This window comes from Mustela lutreola, chromosome 16, assembly GCF_030435805.1.
Source record: "Mustela lutreola isolate mMusLut2 chromosome 16, mMusLut2.pri, whole genome shotgun sequence".
Classification (NCBI taxonomy): Eukaryota; Metazoa; Chordata; class Mammalia; order Carnivora; family Mustelidae; genus Mustela; species Mustela lutreola.
In genome coordinates, this window is record NC_081305.1 from 47,217,403 (window position 1) to 47,240,185 (window position 22,783).

The following is a 22,783-nucleotide window of genomic DNA, read 5'->3' on the forward strand; positions in this document are numbered from 1 at the left end:
TATGGCCAACATTATATCCCATATACCAGATGACAACAGCCAACACCCCAGCTGTATAGGCATAATGGCTCACATAGTCACATGGAAAGATACTGCACCCACTTAGTACATGTTGCTCTACCTTAATTACTTTTGTTTTAATTATGCTCTACAAAAAGGGACTGTAGATCGATTTTCTACAGTACACGTGTGTAGGTTACATTACCTGTGAATTCATTTTGGAGTAATAGAGGAACAGTAGAAAATATCTATGGTTAAAGGGGGCACTGGGCTTGACAGATTTGAGAACCATCAAACTCAGGTATTTGCAAAGCACCATTTTCTTAAGAAATCAGAGGTCACCTTAGACATTTCTACCCCCAGTCCCCCTTTCCATGAATGCACTGTGTGGACTTACGACAGTTTTGTACCTGTGGTTCAAAAGTCATCCGTAGAGCTCCTCTCCTATGAGGAGTCTCTAATGTCGAATAACACGGAAGCACCCATGGAAGACTCTTCAACCCCAATAACGTGAACTGGGTTTTTCTCTTGCATGATTTCATGGATGTCGAATAATGCAAGTGCCCGGCTCGCAGGCTGTCCTGCCTTTGTTCCGCCCCCAGAGTTCTCACTTGAGTGTGTGTGCTGATGGCGGCCAGGGTGAGAGCTCCGGCTGAAGGACTGCTCAAGCCGTCGCCGGTTCCGTCCCTGGGGCTCCTCTCTGGTATGAGTTATCTGGTGTCGGATGAGGTGCGAGCTCTGAATAAAACATTTCCCACAATGATTACACTTGAAAGGCCTGTCGCTCCGGTGAGCTCTCTCCTCTGGATTCAAAGGTGGGTCACAGCTGAGGGCTTCTGTCCATTCGTGCTTTGTTAGACCTGGAGTCTGCTCAAAGAATAGCCGCTGGCGGCACTCGTAGGGCTTCTCCCCAGCATGCTTCCGCTGATGCTGGGCCAGAGAGGAGCTGTGTCTGAAGCCCTTCCCACAGTGGTTGCACTCATATGGCCTCTCCTCTGTGTGTGTCCTCAGATGCAGAAACAGGCAAGTGGTCCGTGAGAAGGATTTCCCACACACGCTACACGTGTATGGCTTCTCTCCAGTGTGTGTCCGCTTGTGCCGGCCCAGGGATGAATTCTGGTTGAAGGCCCGCCCACAGTCCTGACATTCATAAGGTTTCTCTCCGGTGTGAATTCTCCGGTGGACTGTAAGGTGTGTGCTATGGCAGAAAGACTTCCCACACTCAGCACACTTATAGGGCTTGTCTCCTGTGTGGATTCGCTCATGCTGAACCAGGGAGGAGTTCTGGCTGAAGGCTTTCCCACATTCTTTGCACATATAAGGTCGTTCTCCCGTGTGAATCCTCTTATGCACTGTGAGATGTGCGTTGTGGTTAAATGACTTCCCGCAGTCTGTACATTTGTAGGGTTTATCCTGTACCTGGCTTCGTGTGAGTTCCGTAACTGGAATGGCTTGACCAGAAGTTTTGCTACAGTCACTGCTGTCACACGGCTCTTTTCCTGAGGACCCAGTCTGCTGACTGATTAAACTTGAGTTATGTTCCGAGTTTATAACCTCTGAGTCATAAGCACAGAGATATTCTCGCCCAGAAACCTCTGGGGATGCATTTAGGTTTGAGTTCAGGACACCATTTTCCCCAAGTCTGAGACTTTCATAGCTTTTATCTTGAATTGGTGCTTCCTTGAGGCTAAATTCCAACTGGCTCAAATTATCCTGTTCTTTCTCAGGCAACTTCACCTGGCCCTCACATTTCCAGTCTTCCCTTAATATGGTGGGATAGGAAGCATTCCTCAGGAAGCCTTCCCTTTCGGTGACACAGGATGGCTCCATCTTAGGAAGGCCATGCTCCTTGGGTGGCGTGTGGCTTTCAGGTCCAGACTCCCAGCCTAAAAGAATACCAAAGAGCTCTGAGGGAGTTGATGGAAAAAACACAGAGAGGGTGTCAGGCCCTCCTTTCTAACCTCCCTATTGCTGCCGAAGGGTAGATGAATGTGACACAGTCCCAACCAAGGAGACCCCAATGGATGAAATCTGGTATTCTGATAGAAGGGGACAATGTAACTGGCACTATTCTTCCTGCTTCTCTCTTCCTCTGCCTGAAGCATTGATGTGATGGCAGAGCTGCTGCAGCCATGCCACAACCCAACGAAAAGCCAGAAGAATCAGAACCATCAGCCCTGGCACCACTGGAATGTTGAACCAGAGGCAGCAGCAGTTGCTCTGTAGAAAAAAAATGTTTCTGTTTTTGAGCTTCTCTAGCCCAGTTTTCAGAGATTTACAGAGGAACACAATCCTTTTTGTTAAGAAAACAGAAGGGTGGGGCGCCTTCTGTGGGTTAAAGGCTCTGCCTTCGGCTCAGGTCATGATCCCAGGGTCCTGGGATAGAGCCCTACATCATGCTCTCTGCTCAGCAGGGAGCCTGCTTCCCTTCCTCTCTCTGACTGCCTCTCTGCCTACCTGTGATCTCTGTCTGTCAAATAAATAAATAAAATCTTTAAAAAGAAAAAAGAAGGGTGTGGAGAATAGGTTTATAGAATATGGACATGAAAGAATAAAACAGAGAAGATGGAGGGCAAGTTCACACATTAGAAATTATCTTGTGGCGGGGCGCCAGTCAATAGACCATGTAACTCTTGATCCTGGGGTTGTGAGCTCAAGCCCCATGATGGGTGTAGAGATTACTTTAAAATAACATCTTAAAGAAAGAAAAAAAGGAAAAGGAAAAAGAAACGATCCTATGGAAAGGGCATGCTCAGATGGCTGCTGAGAGGGAATATGAGAGATTCTGCCCACTGGAGAAGAGGCAGATGGGGAACATAGGTGAGGAAAACAGAGAGTACAGGAGCAGCGTGCAGACCTTCTGTTCAGAAAAGAGCTAACTGAGCAGGCCTGAGGCTGCCATCCTTAGAAAGGCCAGCTTTTGAGATTGGCCCTGGGCTAGGTGTGGAAATTTGTATATCATTCTAACCGATAAGAGTAGTTCACTGTGCCCAAACTGTGCCAACAGTATGTTTTATGGTGAACAGCTGCTTTCTCCTAGAAGTCTAGCATCTTGGTCTGTACCAGGCACAGGATGCCTATGGCCAGCCCCCAATGAAACCATCTGGCATTGAGTGTCTAACAAGCTTCCCTGGCAGCTAAGATTTCTCATGTGTTGTCCCAGCTCATGGCTGGGGAAGTTAAGCATGTCACATGTGCCTCCACTGGGAGAGAACTCTGGAGTCTTGGCTGCTTCTGGACTTCACCCCATCAGCCTTTTCTTCCCGCTAACTTTCCTCTAGGTTCTTTCACTGGATCTTTGGGTGGTGCTGGGCACCTTGACACACCACTCTTTCCAACCAGCACATCTGCCATCTCCTCCTGGGAGTCTCCCCCTGGGCTGCTCCCCTTAGGGGTTGCCATTTGGCAGATCTCACCTGGATAGTAACCCTGGGCAATTCCTCTCTCTGCTGCCCATAGCTCGGTGCCTTGCTCCAGCTGGGAGATGACTTCAGGTTTTGGAAGCTCAGGTCCTGGAAAAAGGGAAAGAAACAGAATATGTGAATCTGCTAAAAAGAGAGAAAGAACCAGCTCAGGATCCAGCCCTAGACTCCTGATAGGGCACGAGGACATCTCACAATAAGGTGAAAACGTTGCATTGGGACAGAACAGTGCAGAAATTCTTCTGCTCATTTGTTCTACAGGGAGTGAGAAGGCAAGATCCCTGATCCCCAGCCCAAGGTCAAGTCCTCATACTAGAAGCCCTGTGACCTACACCCCTTGAAGCATAAGTCACTGCAGCAATCAGCTGGGGAACCAGGCCTTACCCACAGAGAGCAGATGCCCAAAGGTCTCCAGCATCACGTCACGGTACAGAGTCCTCTGGGCAGGCCCCAGCTGCCCCCATTCTTCCTGGGTGAAGTCCACCGCCACATCCCGAAAGGTCACCGGCTCCTGAAACATCACACACACTCCTGAACAGCTCAACTGTCTCCATCAGTGCTCCCAGGAAGAGGAGGAGGAATGAGGATGCAGAGGACAGAGAGCCTGTATGTTCTGAGGAATGCAACTCAGGTCTCACTGGGGGCATGAGAAAGTATCCAAGCAAGATCAAAGCTAACCGGGGCACTTGGGTGGCTCAGTGGATTAAGCCTCCGCCTTTGGCTCAGGTCATGGTCTCAGGGTCCTGGGATCAAGCCCCGCACCAGGCTCTCTGCTCAGCAGGGAGCCTGCTTCCCGCTCTCTCTCTGCCTGCCTCTCTGCCTACTTGTGATCTCTCTCTCTGTGTCAAATAAATAAAATCTTTAAAATAAATAAATAGGGGCGCCTGGGTGGCTCAGTGGGTTAAGCCTCTGCCTTCAGCTCAGGTCATGATCTCAGGGTCCTGGGATAGAGTCCCCCATCGGGCTCTCTCCTCGGTGGGAAGCCTGCTTCCTCCTCTCTCTCTCTCTCTGCATGCCTCTCTGCCTACTTGTGATCTCTGTCTGTCAAATAAATAAATAAAATCTTTTTAAAATAAATACATACATACATACATACATACATAACACATCCCACATATCAAACACTTCCATGGGCTGGGTGTGGCTGCTGTCAAAAGCTAGGTATTTCTAGATCTGAGTTTTGATTCTGCCACTTCCTCCTTAAGAAGTCTACGCAGGTTCACATTTCTACTTTGTTTCCCTATCTACAAAGAATCATGCTTTGGGGGCTGTGATAGGGAACAAGCGCTGTAAAACACTTTCTACAGGACAACATGCAAAAGAATAAAGTTGGTCCTCTACCTCACACCATATAAAAAGTTAACTCAAAATGGATAAAAGATAAAACATAAGTGGGACGCCTGGGTGGCTCAGTTGGTTAAGCAGCTGCCTTCGGCTCAGGTCATGATCCCAGCGTCCTGGGATCGAGTCCCACATCGGGCTCCTTGCTCCACAGGGAGCCTGCTTCTCCCTCTGACTCTTCCTTCCACTCTGTCTACCTGTGCTCGCTCTCACTCACTCTCTCTCTCTGACAAATAAATAAATAAAATCTTAAAAAAAAAAAAAAAAAAAAAAAAAAAGATAAAACATAAGAGCTAAGACTATTAAACTCTTATAAGAAAACATAGTAATAAATCTTCAGGATTTGGGATTGGCAAAGGATTCCTAGATATGACAGCAAAAGCATAAGCAAATAAAGAAAAAAATAAATAAGTTGGAATTCATTAAAATTAAAAACTTTTGTCCTCCAGGACACTATCAATAAAGTGGAAGAAAAAAAAAAAGTGAAAAGACAACCGCATTTGCAACAGCAAATCATACACCTGGTAAATGACTTGTATCCAGAAAATATACCTCTTACAACTCAATAATAACAACAACCCAATTAAAATGGGCAAAGGATCTAAATAGGTATTTCTTCAGAGAAAATATAAAATATACAAACACCAAAGAAGCCCATGAAAAGATGCTCAGCATCATTAGCCACCAGGGAAACGCGAATCAAAATCAGTTATAAATACCTCAATTATAAAGGGGTAGTTTCTTTCTTTTTTTTTTTTTTAATAAAATTTTTTTAAAGATTTATTTACTTATTTATTTGACAGATCACAAGTAGGCAGAGAGAGTGGGAAGCAGGCTCCCCACTGAGCAGAGAGCCCAATGCAGGGCTCAATCCCAGGACCCCGGGATCATGACCTCAGCCAAAGGTAGAGGCTTTAACCCACTGAGCCACCCAGGTGCCCCGGGGTAGTTTAAGAAAAACACAAGTATATTTTAAAATATTAAAGAAATTATAGTATAGATGGCATATGGCTGATTAAACATGTGCAGGAAGTATGAAGAACCCTTTGGTTGGGAACAGAGGTCTCTGTTCATGTCCCTATGTTATCACCTCCCACTCAGAAGGTCCTCAAACCTTGATACACGCTCCCTGTGCCTCCTGTCTCCCCCTCTGCACGGGTTCTCAGTGACAGGCACCAGGTCCACTGTATACTGACCTGTCCAGGCCATAAGACCTCTCAATAGCATCACATGAGTCCTTCATGCCAAGCAGCTCCACAGAGAGGCCCACATGAGAAGGAAATGCTAACTGTCATGTGAGTGAGGTGTCCTGGAGATGGATCCTCTAGCCCCAGTCAAGTTCCAGATGACAACAGTCCAGACTGACACCTTAATCTCTACACCCAGGCCAGAACCAGCAGCTAAATCATTTGAGGACATTTATCATCAGAAACTGAAGTAATATTTAGTGTTGTTTTAGGCCACTAAGTTTTGGGGTTATTTGTTACACAGCAACAGATAACTTACACATGTTCTCTTGCTGCTGACAAAGACTCTTTCCTCCGAACCCTCTTCTCAAATATGCCCTGACCTCTGGGCTCTGTGTCCATTTTGCATCACCCAGATTCATATAGAGTTGGTTTAGTCAGAATCCCCACCACCATATCTGATCACTCTCCATGTCTTTTCCAAGTCCTCATCCTCCAAAATCCTCCAGGCAGTATCTGATCAACTGGCCTCCTTCTACAAGAATCCTCTTAGGTCATGGGGCACTTCGGTGGCTCAGTCAGTTAAGCATCTTACCTTTGGTTTCAGCTCAGGTCATGATCTCAGGGTCATGAGACAAAGCCCTACATTGGGCTCCGTGCTCAGTGCGGAGTCTGCTGGAGATTCTCTCCCCAACCCCTGCCCTGCTCATGCTCTCTCTAAAATAAACAAAATCTTGGGACACCTGGATGGCTCAGCTTGGGGCATGACCCCAGCGTTCTGGGATTGAGCCCCATGTGGGGCTTCTCCCTCTCCAGATTCCCCTGCTTGTGCTCCCTCTCTATCTCTGTCATAAATAAAATCTTTAAAATAAAATAAATAAAATCTTAATAATAATAATAATAATAATAATAATAAAGGATCCTGTTAGGTCAGTTTAGCAAGAACTACACCTATCCCTGAACCCAGGTATAAATTCCCACTTCCACTCGTTGTATTCGGAATTTGAGCCCAGTTCTAAACTGAAGTCTCTTTCCCGCATTCCAACAGTTTCTGAATAAAATCTCTTTTTACTGCTTTAAGTACTATCCAGCTGTTTTACTCTGACACTGCTCATTCCCTGTCCACCCCATCCAGAGCAAATGCAAACTGAAGCGTGGGTGCACCTCCTGGCGATCTGCAAGAACACCCATCGGAAAACACGCAAAGCCAAGGTTAGCAATAGTCTGGCTTGGCCTACTAAATCCGAAATCAAGCAAATCCTCGTCAGCAGCAACGAGAGGCAGACAGTAAGTGCAGGACGTCAAAGATGTGGCGCTTCACATCTTTGGAGGTACACATCTTTGTGGAGCTATGAATTATCTTCGGTTTCTGCCGCGTGAAGACAGCACTTTATGGAGAACACAGGCAGCGGCCACTTTGTCTAGAAATGCTGGAGCTCTCAACTAGGCAGCTTCCCCGACGGCCTTGCAAGCGCGGACCGCCCAGCGCAGCGGTTCCCCCACAGCCCCCGCGAGGACGTCGCTCCCGCCAATCCGCTGCGTGGGGACCGTCCTTCCCCTCAGGCTGGGCCGGGGCCTCGCGAACAGGACTCCCGGTGCGTGTTCTGGAACTGGAGCATCCCGACGCGTCTCATGCCTGCCGTCTGCGCGCTGCACTGACACTAGGGACCGTCACCCCTCACGCAGCAGTCGCCCTCGGGCGCGGGGAAGGCCACCGGCGGGAGCCGGGCCAGCCCTGTCCTAGGGAACGAACCCAAGCGCAATCCCAGAACCGGGAAACCGGAGCAGCAGCGGAGCATGCGCAATCGGGGACCAAAGGGTCCGCGTTCGAATCCCAGCTCCACCCTTCCTAGCAGGGCCGGTGGGCGCGCCCCAGACTGCGCCTCAGTGTCTTCCTGTGTAGAGAGGGGTAAGGACCGGGCCCTGCTCACCGTGCGCTGGGGGTTAAAGGGTCGATACCTGCAGGAGACACTCGGCCCGCTGCCATCGTTGTTATTATAATTGTTACCTGAAGCCACTCCGCGGGCAGCTCCGTAGCCATCGCCAGTTCTGTCGCTTCCTCTTCGGGGTTCATTCTGGACCGACAGGTCGAGCACGGGAGCCCAAAGTGGCCGTAAACCCGGGAGCCGCCCCGGCCTCAAGGAGCACTCCACTCGCCGCCCGCCGGACAATGGCGGCCGCACTGGTGACGCTAAGACTACAACTCCCAGAAGACAGTGCGGCGCGCCTCAGGGCCTGACCAATGAAAACCTTTGTTCGTCGAGACTCCCACCAATGAGAGCCTTTTGACTTCGGGCCAATGGGACAGTCCATCGGTTGGGCCTCCAGCCACTGGGGGCGCTCCTGCCACAGACCCGGGCGAGGCGGTGTTGGGTCCGCAGCGGCGGCTGGCTGCTGCCAGCGGCTGTGGGCTGCGGCGCGAGGCGGGGTGTTGGGCGACTGGGCGTCTCTCGTTCCCCGCGGAGGGGAGCGGAAGGGCTGCCGAAGGACCCGGGTCTTGGGGGGGATCGTCCTCCCAACCTAGCCGCTGGGGACTCGCGTCTGCGCGCGCCGCGGCGCCTTGACGGCCCTCGGGCCGGCCGCGCTCCCAAGCTTTGCTGCGGAGGCCCCGCTTGAGGATGCCCGTCTGTCCTCACTGGTGGGGCTGCGCTGCGTTGAAACCGGGGCCCCAGCGTCCTGGCTGGCGGTGCTTTGCTCTTCCGAGCATATACCGCCGTTGTACCTAGAACCTCTGTCTGCGCACCGGAACCACAAGAACATTTAAGCGATTTGGTAATATCATGGGTGGAGGGGCGGTTTCTGAAAGCCGACCGCGTTCTCTGGATCGGGGCGTTCCCTCTGAGATGCGTCATTTCTGCGGGTCCTTAGAGCGCCCTTAATTTGTTACTAATAAAGGAGAGAAAAAAGCAGACGTTCACCAGGTTGCAGTCGAATCAGAGCAAACATTTGACCATTGTGTTCTAGGAACATTCTAGGAATGGAAAGGCCCAGTGGGGAGTGACAGACAACAAACCAGGAACAGGGTAAAAGGGCAAGCGACAGTGGTCACCGGCTGGGATGGAGCGACTGGCAGAGTTCACACTCTCTCCCATCTCTGTCCTCTCCTCCCCGCCTCTCTCTCCCCACCGCCCCCAACTCCTCCGCCCGAGAACAGCGACCAGTCTGCTCTCTGCTGGACCTCTTCCCCTGCCGCTCCACCCCAGGACACATCGCTACAAGGGCAGCAGTACCAGGATGAGAATTTTTCAGGCATCTTCAGCAGTGGCTGCTGTGGGAACCATGAATCGGGCAGGCTCCAGAGACTGAATTTGGCCGCTACTGGGTACCAACAAAATTTCTGAGCAGTATTCCTTTCTGGGGGGGCGGAGAAGGTCCCAGGAGGAACTGTTGCCTTCCCCTTAGTGTAACGGCCTATTTAGCCAGAGCAATTCCATCCGGTAAAACGGTGATTTTGTTGTTTATACAGTAAAACTTAAACTGACCCTGCCCCCCCCCCCCCACTTACTTAGAAGCAAGTCCGGGAGACCAGTCCCAGGTAACAGAGCCCAAATACAAGGGCTCAGGCCAGGTGGAGATATCCAATCAGTGGAGCACCCATACTGTCTCCCTAGCTACCAAGGAGTGTGGGCCCCGCCTTTTGGGAGCCTTTTGGGGGCCAATTCTGACCAAGGTGATAGGCTAGTTCAAATATCTACTATAGGGTAAATTGTAATTCAATTAGCCCCCCGTGTGTGACCTAGCATGACTGTGCAGCTTTTTCTGTGTGTTACAATCTCACTGGCCACCTGTGTGTGGCCAGGCTCAACCACATGGTCTTTGTCCTTTGAAAGGTCGTCTGTAAGGCTGGAAGGGGTCGCTCTCTCTGTAAGAGGCGGCCTGGATCGGTCAGTTTGATTATTGATGCTTGGCACAAAATAAAGCTTTGCTTGACCTTCGCTTTGTATCAGTCTTGCTCCTTTGATTATGGGTGCATCATTAGCCCCAGACCCCCAAAGGATGGGAAAGGTGGGGGCCGTTGGGTCTATTATCTTCTTGGGAGCAGCGCCATGTATTTGTGTGGACTCAGCTTTCCTTCTGGTTCTAATGGTGCTGAATCTTCAATGCATGATGTTTTCCTGTCATTTTAATTTTGAATTTTCTACTACTTGTAGTTTTTTTTTCTCCTTGATTATATGATAGGGGGTTTGTGTATTGCAGTCATTCTCAAAGCATGGGCCTGGAGTTTCCTGAGACCCTTCCTCTAAGTTCGTGAGCTCAAAACTAAGTGCATAGGGGCACCTGGGTGGCTCAGTGGGTTAAGCCTCTGCCTTCAGCCCAGGTCATGATCTCTGGGTCCTGGGATCAAGCCCCACATCGGGCTCTCTGCTCAGCAGGGAGCCTGCTTCTACTTCTCTCTCTGCCTGCCTCTCTGCCTACTTGTGATCTCTCTCTCTCTGTGTCAAATGAATAAATAAAATCTTTAATAAAAAAAAAAAAAACTAAGTGCACAATAATAGCTTTTTGCTCCCACTTCCATTCTCTCACAAATATACAGTAGCAGTTTGGACTAAGTTCTGCCATTCTCAAGGGCACAGACAGCTTTGGAAACCAGCTGCTTTCCATCAAGCCAGACATTAAAGAGATTTGCAAAATATAATGCAATGCTACTCTTTTCACTAATATTTATTTGTTTTGGAAAATGTAGTTATTTTCTATAAAGTAGGATTTTGTGGGGTTTTTTGTTTAAATGAAACAAAATGTAGTATTCATTTGTTTGGGCTGCCATAACAAAGCACCACAGGGGTGCGTGGCTGACTCAGTCTTTAAGTGCCTGCCTTCTGCTCAGGTCCTGTGCTGGGATCAAGCCTTGTTGGGCTCCTTGCTCAGCAGGAAGCCTGCTTCTCCCTCTCCCACTCCCCCTGTTTGTATTCCCTCTTTAACTGCCTCTGTTAAATAAATAAAATCTTTAAAAAAAAATTTAAAAAGTACCACAAACAGGGTGACTTAAAGAACAAAAATTTATTGTCTCAGTTATGGAGGCTAGAAGTCCAAGATCAAGATTTTTATATGGTTTGGTTGTTCAGAGGGCCTGAGAGAGAGACTGCCTGTTCCTGTTTTCTCAGCTTCTGGGGTTTCCTGGCAGTCTTTGGCATCCCTTGGCCTGTAGATGCTGCCTTTCATCTTCATGTGGATGTCTCCCTGTGTGCATGTCTGTCTCCAATTTTCCTCTTTTTATAAAGAAACCAATCATTTTGGAGCCGGGTTCACCATAGTGACCTCAGTCTGACTTAAGTACCTCTGTAGAGACCCCATGTCAAAAAAAGGTCACAGTCTGAGGTATGGGATTAGGATTAAATATATTAATTTCCAGGGGACACAATTCAGCCTATCACATGTGTTAACATATAATGGATTCATTTTTTTAAATTTATTTTTATTGGGCGCCTGGGTGGCTCGGTGGGTTAGGCCGCTGCCTTCGGCTTGGGTCATGATCTCAGGGTCCTGGGATCGAGTCCCGCATCGGGCTCTCTGCTCATCAGGGAGCCTGCTTCCCTCTCTCTCTCTCTGCCTGCCTCTCCATCTACTTGTGATTTCTCTCTGTCAAATAAATAAATAAAATCTTTTAAAAAATTTATTTTTATTTTTTAAATGGATTTTTAAGGGGCGCCTGGGTGGCTCAGTGGGTTAAGCCGCTGCCTTCGGCTCAGGTCATGTTCTCAGGGTCCTGGGATCGAGCCCCGCATCGGGCTCTCTGCTCAGCAGGGAGCCTGTTTCCTCCTCTCTCTCTCTCACTGCCTGCCTCTCTGCCTACTTGTGATCTCTCTCTGTCAAATAAATGAATAAAATCTTAAAAAAAAAATAACATAAAAAATAAAAAAATTTAAAAATAAATAAATAAATAAATAAATGGATTTTTAAGAATTAAAGTATAATCTTTTGGTTTTAATTCTTAATATGACAAATATTGATAGATAGAACCTCCACAAACAAAAAAACTGTTTGAGGTCCTCAGTGATTTTTAAGATATGAAGGGTTCTTGGGGTGCCTGGGTTGTTCTGTCAACTGCCTTCGGCTCAGGTCATGATCCCAGGGTCCTAGGATTGAGTCCCACATCCGGCTCCTTGCTCAGTGGGGCGCCTGCTTCTCCCTCTGCCTGCCACTCACCCTGCTTGTACTTTCCCTCTCTCTTTCTATGACAAAAAAATAAACTCTTGGAATAAAAATCAAAATAACACCCCTTTAGAGCATTCTCATACCATTCCCCCATGTGTTTGAAAATCCATTCCCTACAGAGGAAAAATCCACAAGTGGGAGGAGACCTAAAGGAGATCAGGGCAGGAGCCATGGGGATATTTAGGTGGAAAGTGTCCCAGGCAGAGATCACAGAAAATGTGAGACTCTAGATGTTCAAAGAACACACTTTCATAGCTCCCTCGTAAACTTTAAACAAATACAGGTACATATGATGTTTTTTCCTTACCTTCGCTAACATTTTGAACTGGGCAGCTCCAGCTTGATGTCCTTGGGCACCTCAATCTAACCTGTCCAAAGGCCACCTACTCTTCCTGTGCTCCAGCCTTACTCCTCCATGTCACCCCAGCCTACCTCGGTTGTCCGTATCATAATCTGATACTAGATGAATATTCTTTGAGAAAGATTCCTTTCTCTCTCTTACTCCTCCTTGAGTCACTGAGACTCCATGGTGGATTAAAGATGGCCCCAAAGTCTTTGTCTCTTCCCACCTGGAGGTGGAATTTATTTCCCCTTCCCCTGTCTCTGGGCTTATCTGATGGACCAGGCACTCTAATGTAGCAGAAGTGATGATGTGTGACTTCTGAGGCCAAATCATAAGAAGTTTTTGTGGATTCTGCCTAGTTCTCCTGGAGGGTTTGTTCTTGGGACTTCCCACCTTGGAACCCAGCTACTGTGCTGAGAAGAGCCTAAGCCATGTGAAGGGGCCTAATGTGAAAGTTCCGGTCAAGAACCCCAGCTAAGCTCATGTCTGGCAGCCAGCAGCAACCACTGGTTCAACAGTGCACCTCCATTCTGAGCCTTCACGTGAGTCCAGCTCCCACTGTATCTACCTGACACTGCACAAGAGACCAGTAAGTGAGAAGAAGTCCGTTGATCCATAATAGGACGGTGAGAAAGAAATAAATTGTTTTTATTTATTTATTTATTTATTTACTTTATTTTAGAGCAAGAGAGCATGAGCAGGGGGAGCAGCAGAGGGAGAGGGAGAAGCAGACTCCCCACTGAACAGGGAGCCCAAAGCGGGGCTCCATTGCAGGACCTTGGCCTCATGACCTGAGCTGAAGACAGACATGTTAAGACTGAGTCACCCAGGTGCCCCCAAATCATTGTTTTAAACCACTATGTTTAGGATGTACATAGTATTAGAAAAGTGAATCTTGGGGGCACCTGGGTGGCTGAGTGGGTTAAAGCCTCTGCCTTCGGCTCAGGTCATGATCCCAGGATCCTGGGATCAAGCCCCGCATCTGGCCTTCTGCTCAGTAGGGACCCTGATTCCCTTGCTCTATCCCTGCCTGCCTCTCTGTCTACTTGTGATCTCTGCCAAATAAATAAATAAGATCTTAAAAAAAAAAAAAAAGAAATGTGAATCTGTGGCTTATGGATTTTTCTCTTCTAAAAACTCTCCTGCTCCTTCCTTTCTATCTCCACCACAAGGGCTTTAGTTCAGGCCCTCATTGATCTTAAAAATGTAAAAAATAGGGGCGCCTGAGTTGCTCAGTGGGTTAAGCCACTGCCTTCGGCTCAGGTCATGATCTCAGGGTCCTGGGATCAAGCCCTGCATCGGGCTCTCTGCTCGGTGGGGAGTCTACTTCTCCCTCTGCTCCTTCCCTCCTTCACTTGTGCACTCTGTCATCTAAATAAGATATTTTTAAAAAAGATAATAGCCTGGGTATACAGATGCAGAAGACCTCATGGATGAATAATGGGGACTCCAGGTGGAGAAAGAGGGACAGAGAGAGAAGCTAATGATCAAGGCACCCACTGAGGAAAGTTTTCTGATGTGAAGAAACTCCTTGTCAGGACACAGAAAGCCCACCAAGTTCTTGGCAGGAATAATGTATTCAACTGTTTGAAAACCTAGTGAGTCACTAACATGTGTGTGTGTATGTGTGTGTGTGTGTGTGTGTGTGTGTGTCTTAAGAGAGTGTGACTATATCTATTGTGACTATTATGTCAGGCTTGTTAATCATCATTTCACAGTGAATCACTTATCTACTTAAACACCCAGCTTTTTTTCTGAGAGATATAGTTTCCCAAATAACTGTAGATTTATCCATTTTCCTGGAATTTCTACCATTTTTTTCAGTTGGACTATTTCTAAAATCTTTGTAGATTTTAATTTTTCCTAACACATGTTCCCCTGCAGAATGAGTTATTGAATCAAGTGGTTTGAAACTCTGTAAAGCTCTTCATACCCCAGTGTCTTTCCAGAAACTATACCCCTCAACACTTCTCCATCAGTGCCTCTCAGTGGGCTTTACAATGTTAAAAGAATCCTTGCAAAGCCAACGGGCATGGAACAGTGACTAGCCTTTTAAATTTGCGTTTCCCTAGGCTAGATCCATGTACCTACTGCTAGGCCATGTTGGAATCCTTTCTTCTAAGCACTTCGGATTGTCTTAGCTTAACTTTTACCGTTAATTTCAGACCATTTGCTTACCTTACCATGTGATCCTTCTATGTTAGTTCATCCAGTGTTTATTGGGTGCCCTTTCTGTTCTGGACTCTCTGCCTGGCAGCTGGGAACAGCTCCCTTGTCCTCACATTTCATGGGAGAAAGACGCTGGGTTTCTATGAGCATCTTCCTAGGGAGCTTAGCACAGCTGTGGCCAAACAACAGGAAGATTGCTAGGGAAGGCAACCCCATTGGTGCAGAGCATTTCCAAGGCCATGATACAGGGTGACTGGAATCTCTGGACCTATGAGGGAAAAGGTCCTGTTGTGAAGCAGCCAGGGTTGAAGTAGAACCCTCAAATTTGGACTGATGCACAAGCTGTTTTCTACCCACGATGGCTAGATGTGTGGCCTCAATGTGCAGTAGGCAAAGGGTGATCCCTTGCCACTCTCTGAGTGCAGCAATGTGGAAAGGGTTTCTATGTGTGCAGGACACACAGAATTCACCATCAAGCGATTACCTCTTCTCTAACTGAAAGGCTTCTTTCCACGTGTTCCATGCCCCATCCCGTGTCTGAGAACACAGTTGGGCATGGCTCTACGCTTTGAAGTGATGCTTCGTTTTCCCCTCCAGAGATCCTAGTTCCAGCTTAGACTTAACCAGTAACGCACTGTGTGTCCCTGAAAACCCCTTCAGAGGATGATGATTGCTTGATCTACATCGCCTGAGAGAGTAAGATTAACATCTCATGTGTCAACCTCTTCTCTGGTAATCAGGAGCTTGGTCCCAGCCTGTGCAGTAAGAGATGGAACCTGGAGAGCATCCTTCATCTGAGGGGAGGGGACTGAGGGACAAAGAGGTGGGCATAAATCCCCCCCCATCAAACAGCATATTCAATAAGGAAAACTCACTGAATATGACTAATGAGTCTTTAGTCTTGTCTAATTCCTCCCCAGATCTGCCCTTCTCTATTGCCTCCATTGTTCCTCCAGTGCTCAAGTAAAAATAAAATAATATAAAATAAAACTATTCTCCAACATTTCTTCACCAAACAAAGAATGGCTGTTACGGCCAGGAACTGTTTGGCAACAAAGAAAATAAAAGCTCTACCCCCATGAGCTGATATTTTTGTGTGTGTGAGAGGTGGTGTGGGTGGGTTAGAATTATTTTTTTAAACTACCTAATTTTTATGTTAGGTGGTATCAGGATGGGCTAGGTTCTGTTGGAGTAACAACCTCCCTGTGCCCTGGGGTTGGCAGCTGGGTGGGTGGGGTAGGGGTGTTTCCAGCTCATCATAACCATAGTGGGTGTTTCTGGTTACCCAAGTCTCCTTGTCTTGACTCTCTCTACCCCCTGTAACAACAATCATTGTATGGGGCTGAGTTGCTCTCTGTGAGATTTGCGACCACCCACTTCAGTGGTGGGGGAGCAGGTGACAAATGCAGGTGCTGAGATGATGATGATCTCCATGGCAGTTTGTTTCCTGAGATTTCCACACTGAGCATTTGAAGACTAAAAAGGAGCATTGTGAGCTAGGGTGGTGAGGAGGAAACAGCGCTGATACTTACGTGGAGGGCAGGCAGGTGTACTGGGCCAAGAGGACAGATTATGAAAACAGAATATACAACCTGAAAGTGGAACAAGGGGACACGTGGGTGGCTCCGTCGGTTAATCACCTGCCTTTGGCTCGGGTCATGGTCCCAGGATCCTGGAATTGAATCCCACATTGAGCTCCTTGCTCAGCAGGGACCCTGCTTCTCCCTCTGCCTGTTTTGCCTGCAGCTCCCCCTGCTTGTGCACTGACAAATAAATAAAATCTTAAAGAAAAAAAAAAAAAAAAAGGAGGAACAAGGACCTAAATATTTAGAAACTCCTCCGTCACATTTCTTACACTAACGAATATGAACAGTATAAATAATTATTGGTAATGTTATATACACAGAGCACATCATTTGACAGCCACTTGGCAAAATTCATACAGCCTTAGTATCATAGCTTTAAGAGCTAAGATGCTAACAGCCAATGATATTGAAAGAAAACCAGAAGCTTCCACAGCCCCCAGAAAGACAAAAGTACAATTAGTTAGTGGATCTCAGAGTCATCTTAGGTCAATACTATTCTGCTCATGCTGTCTTCATTAACTACCCTGATGCAACATGTCTCCATAGTAAATAAAAGTTCCAGCTAGTAAACTTGACCTGAACATTACTAAGAATGTTTTTTTTTAAAGATTTTTATTTATTTATTTGATAGGCAGAGAGAGATCACAAGTAGGCAGAGAGGCAGGCAGAGAGAGAGGGGGAAGCAGGCTCCCCGCCGAGCAGAGAGCCCAACGTGGGGCTCGATCCCAGGACCCTGAGATCATGACCTGAGCCAAAGGCAGAGGCCCAAACCACCGAGCTACCCAGGCGCCCCACTAAGAATGTTTAATACACCGGAGCACCTTGCTGGCTCAGTTGACTCTTGATCTCGAGTTATGAGTTCAAACCCCATGTTGGACATAGAGCTTATGTTAAAAAAAAAAAAAAAGGAGTATTCACACAAATTCACATTTTATGTTTAGGGTATTTGTAAGTGAAAAAAGAGCATTTTTTGTTATCTTATCAGGGTCCTCTGGCATTTACGCTAAGCCTGGAGCAGTCTAAGTGGGATTCACATCTACAAAAGGGAATTGTGGCAAGGAACCTCAGTTCGGAGGTGCAAAGGTGTGATTCTGAAAACCAGTCTCAAGAAGGAATTATATGAACCAAGTGCTTCACCCACTTGGGCAGCCAGAGCCACCGTCCAAACAGTTTAATGGAACAGGTACTGTTAAAACTGCTAAATATATTCATGTTTGATGAGGCATGAAAGCTTACACAATAAGGGTTAACACAGCAGGTCTGAGGCTTCAGCTGTTCCAAGGTACTGTTTGCAAGGCTGGCCTCTGGCTGGCATCTGGCAACTTGGCATTTAGAGTGTGGTCTGTAACCCAACTGATAAGGACGTCTCACTGTGCCTAGACTATGCAAACAATGTGATCTGCACTGAGTACCTGTTTTCCTCTGGTAGTCTGGAATTTGGTACATGCTAGACAGAAATACCTACTTCTGTAATCCTCAGTGAGCTTTGTATGACCCTCTCAGGGCAGGGACAGCATTGGAAGCCAACATGTAGATTCCCCCAGACATCACCTGGCTTTCCCATCCTTGCTACATCACTCTAATAAATCTTAGCTGTGAGTACAATATGCTAAGTCTCAGGAATTCATTTAGAAATCTCTGGATGTGGGGGTGGCCTTGTGGGGCCCCAACAATTCCACTGCTATTTGTTCAAAATTATGTGGATTATTTTGTTATCTGTACTCTGAAAAGGGGGAGGGAGGATGGATTTCTATTTATTAAAAGGAGGTTCTGGGTCACATGTAATAGATGAGGTATCATTTAGGGTTTACAAAAAAAAAAAAGTCACAAATTTAAACAAAACCAACAAAGAGAAAACATATGCACTTTGCGGGATCTGTTGGGCAGGTTCTTTCTCCCAGGCTTTGGTGTCTCTTGAGAGCTATATGGTAACACTGGTGCAGGCAACACAAGCAACTATCCAACCAGGAAGCAAAGTCCCCACCTGTTACGTGTGGGTTGCCCTAGACAAGATGTGTTTCACCTCAACCTCAGGGTCTCATGAACCATGAGAGCTATATTACTTAAAGGGTTTTATGACAGATACCAGGTAATTGCCAGAGTGATCCTGGGGGAAGTACATTCAGTACTTGGCTATGCAAATTCACATTCCATTCCATTCCATTCCATTCCATTCCATTCCTTTCCATTCCAGGATACCAGCACCTCTCCAGGTCCCATCTCAGGGGACTTCTGACTTCCTGGTAGTAAGGCCTCTGGAAAATCAAGTCTTAAAAGACTAAGCACCCACCTTTAATATATCAGGGACTTCTAAAAAGTCAAGGAGCATTCCTACCCTTCTGAATAAAGTCTAATTGGCCAGATAGAAAAGTCTGACATCTTTTTTTTTTTTTTTTGGTCTGCTTTTTACATTGTCATTCTACTATTATAGCAACACTGAATTAAAAAAAAGAAAATTGTATATAATCCCACAAATCAACCGCAGATGTCCACATGTACTGTTGTTTTGCTCACTTAACACTGGAAATAATTTGTTACCAAAATAAGTAGTGAACTACCAGGGAAAGAGTCACTACCGAAGGTAAAAAATGAAAACCAGTGATCTCCTTGCCCAACCTATGCAACAGTCACACATCTCATCAACAACTTAACCATTTCTATTCCGGTTCTTCCTGAAGCCATGTCTGTAATTCTGATCTTCTATGGTCTGTAGAATTACTGACTTCCTGCTCTGATGTGGAATGTAGATTTGGCTCAACTCTTGCTCCTCTATTAGCTTCTAATTTCTGTCATGGTCATTCTGACCATTCTATGCTCCAATTTTGGTCTCCTAAAATAACCTATGTATCGTATTATATTTAAGAGGTGGCTTCCTAAGATGAAGATACTGAAATACTCTTTTCCCCACTCTCTCTTTCTTCTTCTACTTTACAACAGCTAGAGACTATACCATTACTGTTGGTGAAAGTGCTGGGAATCTCATGCTCTTGACATTACGAAATACTCATGTCACAGCTCTGGCTTTCTTCCTTAGGAAAAGCAAAGAACAAAAACAAAAACTCAGGGGCACCTGGGTGGCTCAGTGGGTTAAGCCGCTGCCTTCGGCTCAGGTCATGATCTCAGGGTCCTGGGATCGAGTCCCACATCAGGCTCTCTGCTCAGCAGGGAGCCTGCTTCCCTTCCTCTCTGCCTACTTGTGATCTTTCTCTCTCTCTCTATCAAATAAATAAATAAATAAATCTTAAAAAAAGAAAACCTCAGTACCTACTGTATATATTGTATCTATGCAAATACTGTTATGAAGGGCCAATCAGAACAATCTGATTGTATATCCCCCCTTTTTTGTTCCAATTTCATGAGTCCTCTGCCTCTTCTAAGAAGTAGTATTATCATCAGGGTCAAATACATGGCTCTTGGTAGCTCAGTCAGTTAAGCGTCTGACTTGTGGTTTTGGCTCAAGTTGTGATCTCAGGGTCATGAGATCCAGCCTGGCATTGGGCTCTGAGTTCAACATGGAGTCTGCTTGAAATTTTCTGTCCTCTCTCCCCTTATTCCCCTCCCCCCTTATTCTCTCTAAAAAACCCCAATCTTTAAAAAAAGAAAAAAGCATCTTGGATTTATTTTTTCACCTGCAATTACTTTTTGACTCACTCTTAGAATAAAGCTTTAACTACTTGGTTCCGCAAATGTCTTTTCTCTTTGGGGCTTCTGTTTTATCTTACATACATCTTTTTCTTTCAAGTTGAAGGCTTTCTTCATCTTTCACACCTTGGTTCCCATCCATATTGAAGAGGCTATCAAAGATGGGAAGAGGTAGGTGAGACCAGTTTAATGGCATGCTTTGCTAGAGGGTGAAAAGTGCAAGAACCAGCTGTTTGGGTGAAGGTTCTCACAATGCCCAAACAATGCAGCACTTGTTTTGGAACATAATCCACCAAATTTCCTAGTTCTCCAGACCATTTTTAGTATATAACTTCTTTCCTGCTTTATTTTCTGCTTACCCACAGCCAGACAGTCACTGTGAGACAAGAAAAGTAGGGGAGAAAGGAGAGAAAATGTGGAGTTTCACAGATCTTCACATAACCCTGTTTTTCTCCCCCCTCTTGGTGTACAGCTCTGCTTGGGGGCTGTGGCCTGTACTGCTGCAGCCCTCTCCTCACATGATCCTGGCTTCAGCCTTTCCACTCTGCATCTCCAGGTGATGCTCTCACACCAGCTGTCACCTTGCTCAAATCTGCAGTTACGGCTTCTCCCTTTCTTCACTGTTGTTGATTCACACTTCAGCCTTTGTTTTGAATGTGCTGCTGAACTGACCTTCTTAACCATCCGCATGCATGTTTTCATGTGGTTGTAATATTTTGTGTATATACAACTTTGGGTCCTGTTTTCACTTCACCTGATAAATATTTTCTATATTGCTATACAGTGAGCTCTGATTATAGTCAACCTGAACAACAAAGTTAAAATTAGAGCACAATGGAATTCTTGATAAAGAGTCTACTTTCAATTCCAATAAAAACCATTTCAGAAGACTTTCCAACCTCAATCCTCCAGTTTGTTGCATTAACTGCTGGTTTACATTGGCCAGCGTCATATTTCATCACTAATGCCAACTTCGTCATGCAAAGATTTCTTCTTAGATTGTTTGGGGCTTTGCATTAAGAATATCTTCCAGTCCAAAAATAAATAAAATAAAATAAAAAAGAGAATATCTTCCAGTCCATTGTCTCTAGGAATGCATCACAGGGACAATGTCTGATTAAGTTTGGGTGGTTGCTTACACTGAAAAGAGTATTTGATGGGTATAGCTACATACTGAATTCCCTAACTCCTGCTAAGAGCTCTGACAAAAGTTTCAAATCAGTGTTATGTTCACAGCTTCTCATCTAAATGCAGACGTAAATGCAAGTTAGTGTACATACAAATTACTTGTGCTGCTTTTAGGAATTGCAGGCTCCTGGGTTTTACCATGAGATTCTGATTTAATAGATCAAGGTAAGCTTGGAAATGTGTGGTTTCAATGAACACTCCAAGGAAATCCATGGTCATTAGACCACACTGAGTGTCACACCTTTGTTACTTAATGTCTAATAAAGGTTTGGCAGTGAGTGTCTCCATCTTGATTATTCAGCTTCTCTCCCATGAATTTTTTCATGTTGAATAAGGGATGTATTATAACTGAAAACCTTCCCACATTCGTTACATTCATAGGGTTTTTCTCCAGTATGAATTCTCCGATGCCTAGTAAGTTGACATCGCTGACTAAAGGCCTTTTCACAATGATTACATGCATAAGGTTTCTCGCCAGTGTGTGTTCTTTCATGTTTCGGAAGTGTTGACTGATCATTAAAGGCTTTCCCACAGTCAATACATTCATAGGGTTTTTCTCCAGTATGTGTCCTCTCATGTTCAATAAGGTGTGACCTTTGACTGAAGGCTTTAACACACATGTTACACCAATAGGGCTTGTCTCCAATGTGTGTTCTTTGATGCACAATGAAGGGAGACTTCTGGCTGAAAGCTTTTTCACAATGATTGCACTTGTAAGGTTTCTCTCCAGTATGGGTGCGCTGATGCACAACCAGTTGTGATCGCTGCCGAAAAGATTTCCCACAGTTATTACATTCATATGGTTTCTCTCCAGAATGAATTCTCTGTTGGGAAAGAAGGTGAGAGCTCCCAGTAAAGGCTTTCCCACACTGATTACATTCAAAAGGTTTTTCTCCAGTATGAGTTCTCTGATGCTCAATAAGGTGAGAGCTCCCACTGAAAGCTTTATCACACTGATTGCATTTATATGGCTTCTCTCCAGTGTGAATTCACAGATGTCTAATAAGTTGAGTGCTTCAAATGAAGGACTTTCCACACTGGTTGCATTCATAGGGTTTCTCTCCAGTGTGAGTCCTTTTGTATGCAACAAAGTCCGACCTTTGACTGAAGGACTTTCCACAATGAGTACACTCATAAGGCTTCTCTCCAGTATGAATTCTTTGATGTACAATAAGGTTAGAGTTCCACCTGAAAGATTTTCCACATTCGTGACATTTATATGGTTTTCTCCAATGTGAGTTCGCTGATGCCTAGTAAGTTTGGAACTCTGGGTGAAGGATTTCCCACACTGGTTACACTCAAAGGGCTTTTCTCCAGTGTGTGTTCTCTGGTGTACAACAAACTTAGAACAACAGCTGAAAGATTTTCCACACTGACTGCATGCATGTGGCCTCTTTCCAGTCTGAATGATGTCACAGCCAGTAAAAGAAGAGGCTACATGGAAGGCATTATGTTCCTCCCCACACCTAAATGGTGCTTCTCTACAATCACTTATTCCAGTTTGTATGAGGCAGTCATCACACTCATATTGACATTCTCTAAGATGCATCGGCTTGTGTTCATTCCAAGTCTTGCTATGATTGATGATGTTTCCATAGTCTGGACAGTTATTGTTGTTCTCTGCTGAGAAAAGTCTATTATGAAATTGCAGGGAGGTACCGTAGCTCAAAGAGTCACTAGTGACAGTATATTCACAAAGTTTTTTATTTCTCATTTCAACATTTCCAAGTTTATTCAAATAAATGCTCTGAC

General features: G+C 45.9%; 2 protein-coding genes and 1 long non-coding RNA gene across 3 annotated transcripts; 1 reads left to right on the forward strand and 2 right to left on the reverse strand.

Annotated features, from left to right (window-relative positions):
• Nucleotides 1-302: 302 nt before the first annotated feature.
• On the reverse strand, nt 303-8,136 carry ZNF8 (zinc finger protein 8). Its single transcript, XM_059152358.1, has 4 exons — nt 7,959-8,136; nt 3,807-3,933; nt 3,417-3,512; nt 303-1,886 (listed from the first exon to the last, which is right to left on the reverse strand). Exons 1-4 carry the CDS (start codon nt 8,022-8,024, stop codon nt 445-447), a joined length of 1,731 nt encoding a protein of 576 aa, XP_059008341.1. The 5' UTR covers nt 8,025-8,136; the 3' UTR covers nt 303-444.
• Nucleotides 8,137-8,142: 6 nt separating this feature from the next.
• On the forward strand, nt 8,143-9,885 carry LOC131818215 (uncharacterized). Its single transcript, XR_009348724.1, has 2 exons — nt 8,143-8,722; nt 8,915-9,885. It is a non-coding gene; the product is annotated as an uncharacterized LOC131818215 (long non-coding RNA).
• A 10,130-nt stretch (nt 9,886-20,015) lies between these two features.
• Nucleotides 20,016-22,417, reverse strand: ZNF544 (zinc finger protein 544). Its single transcript, XM_059151183.1, is given in 2 exon segments — nt 20,016-22,281; nt 22,409-22,417. Coding segments are annotated over 2 exon segments (966 nt in total). The 3' UTR covers nt 20,016-21,324.
• Between the last annotated feature and the right edge of the window lie 366 nt (nt 22,418-22,783).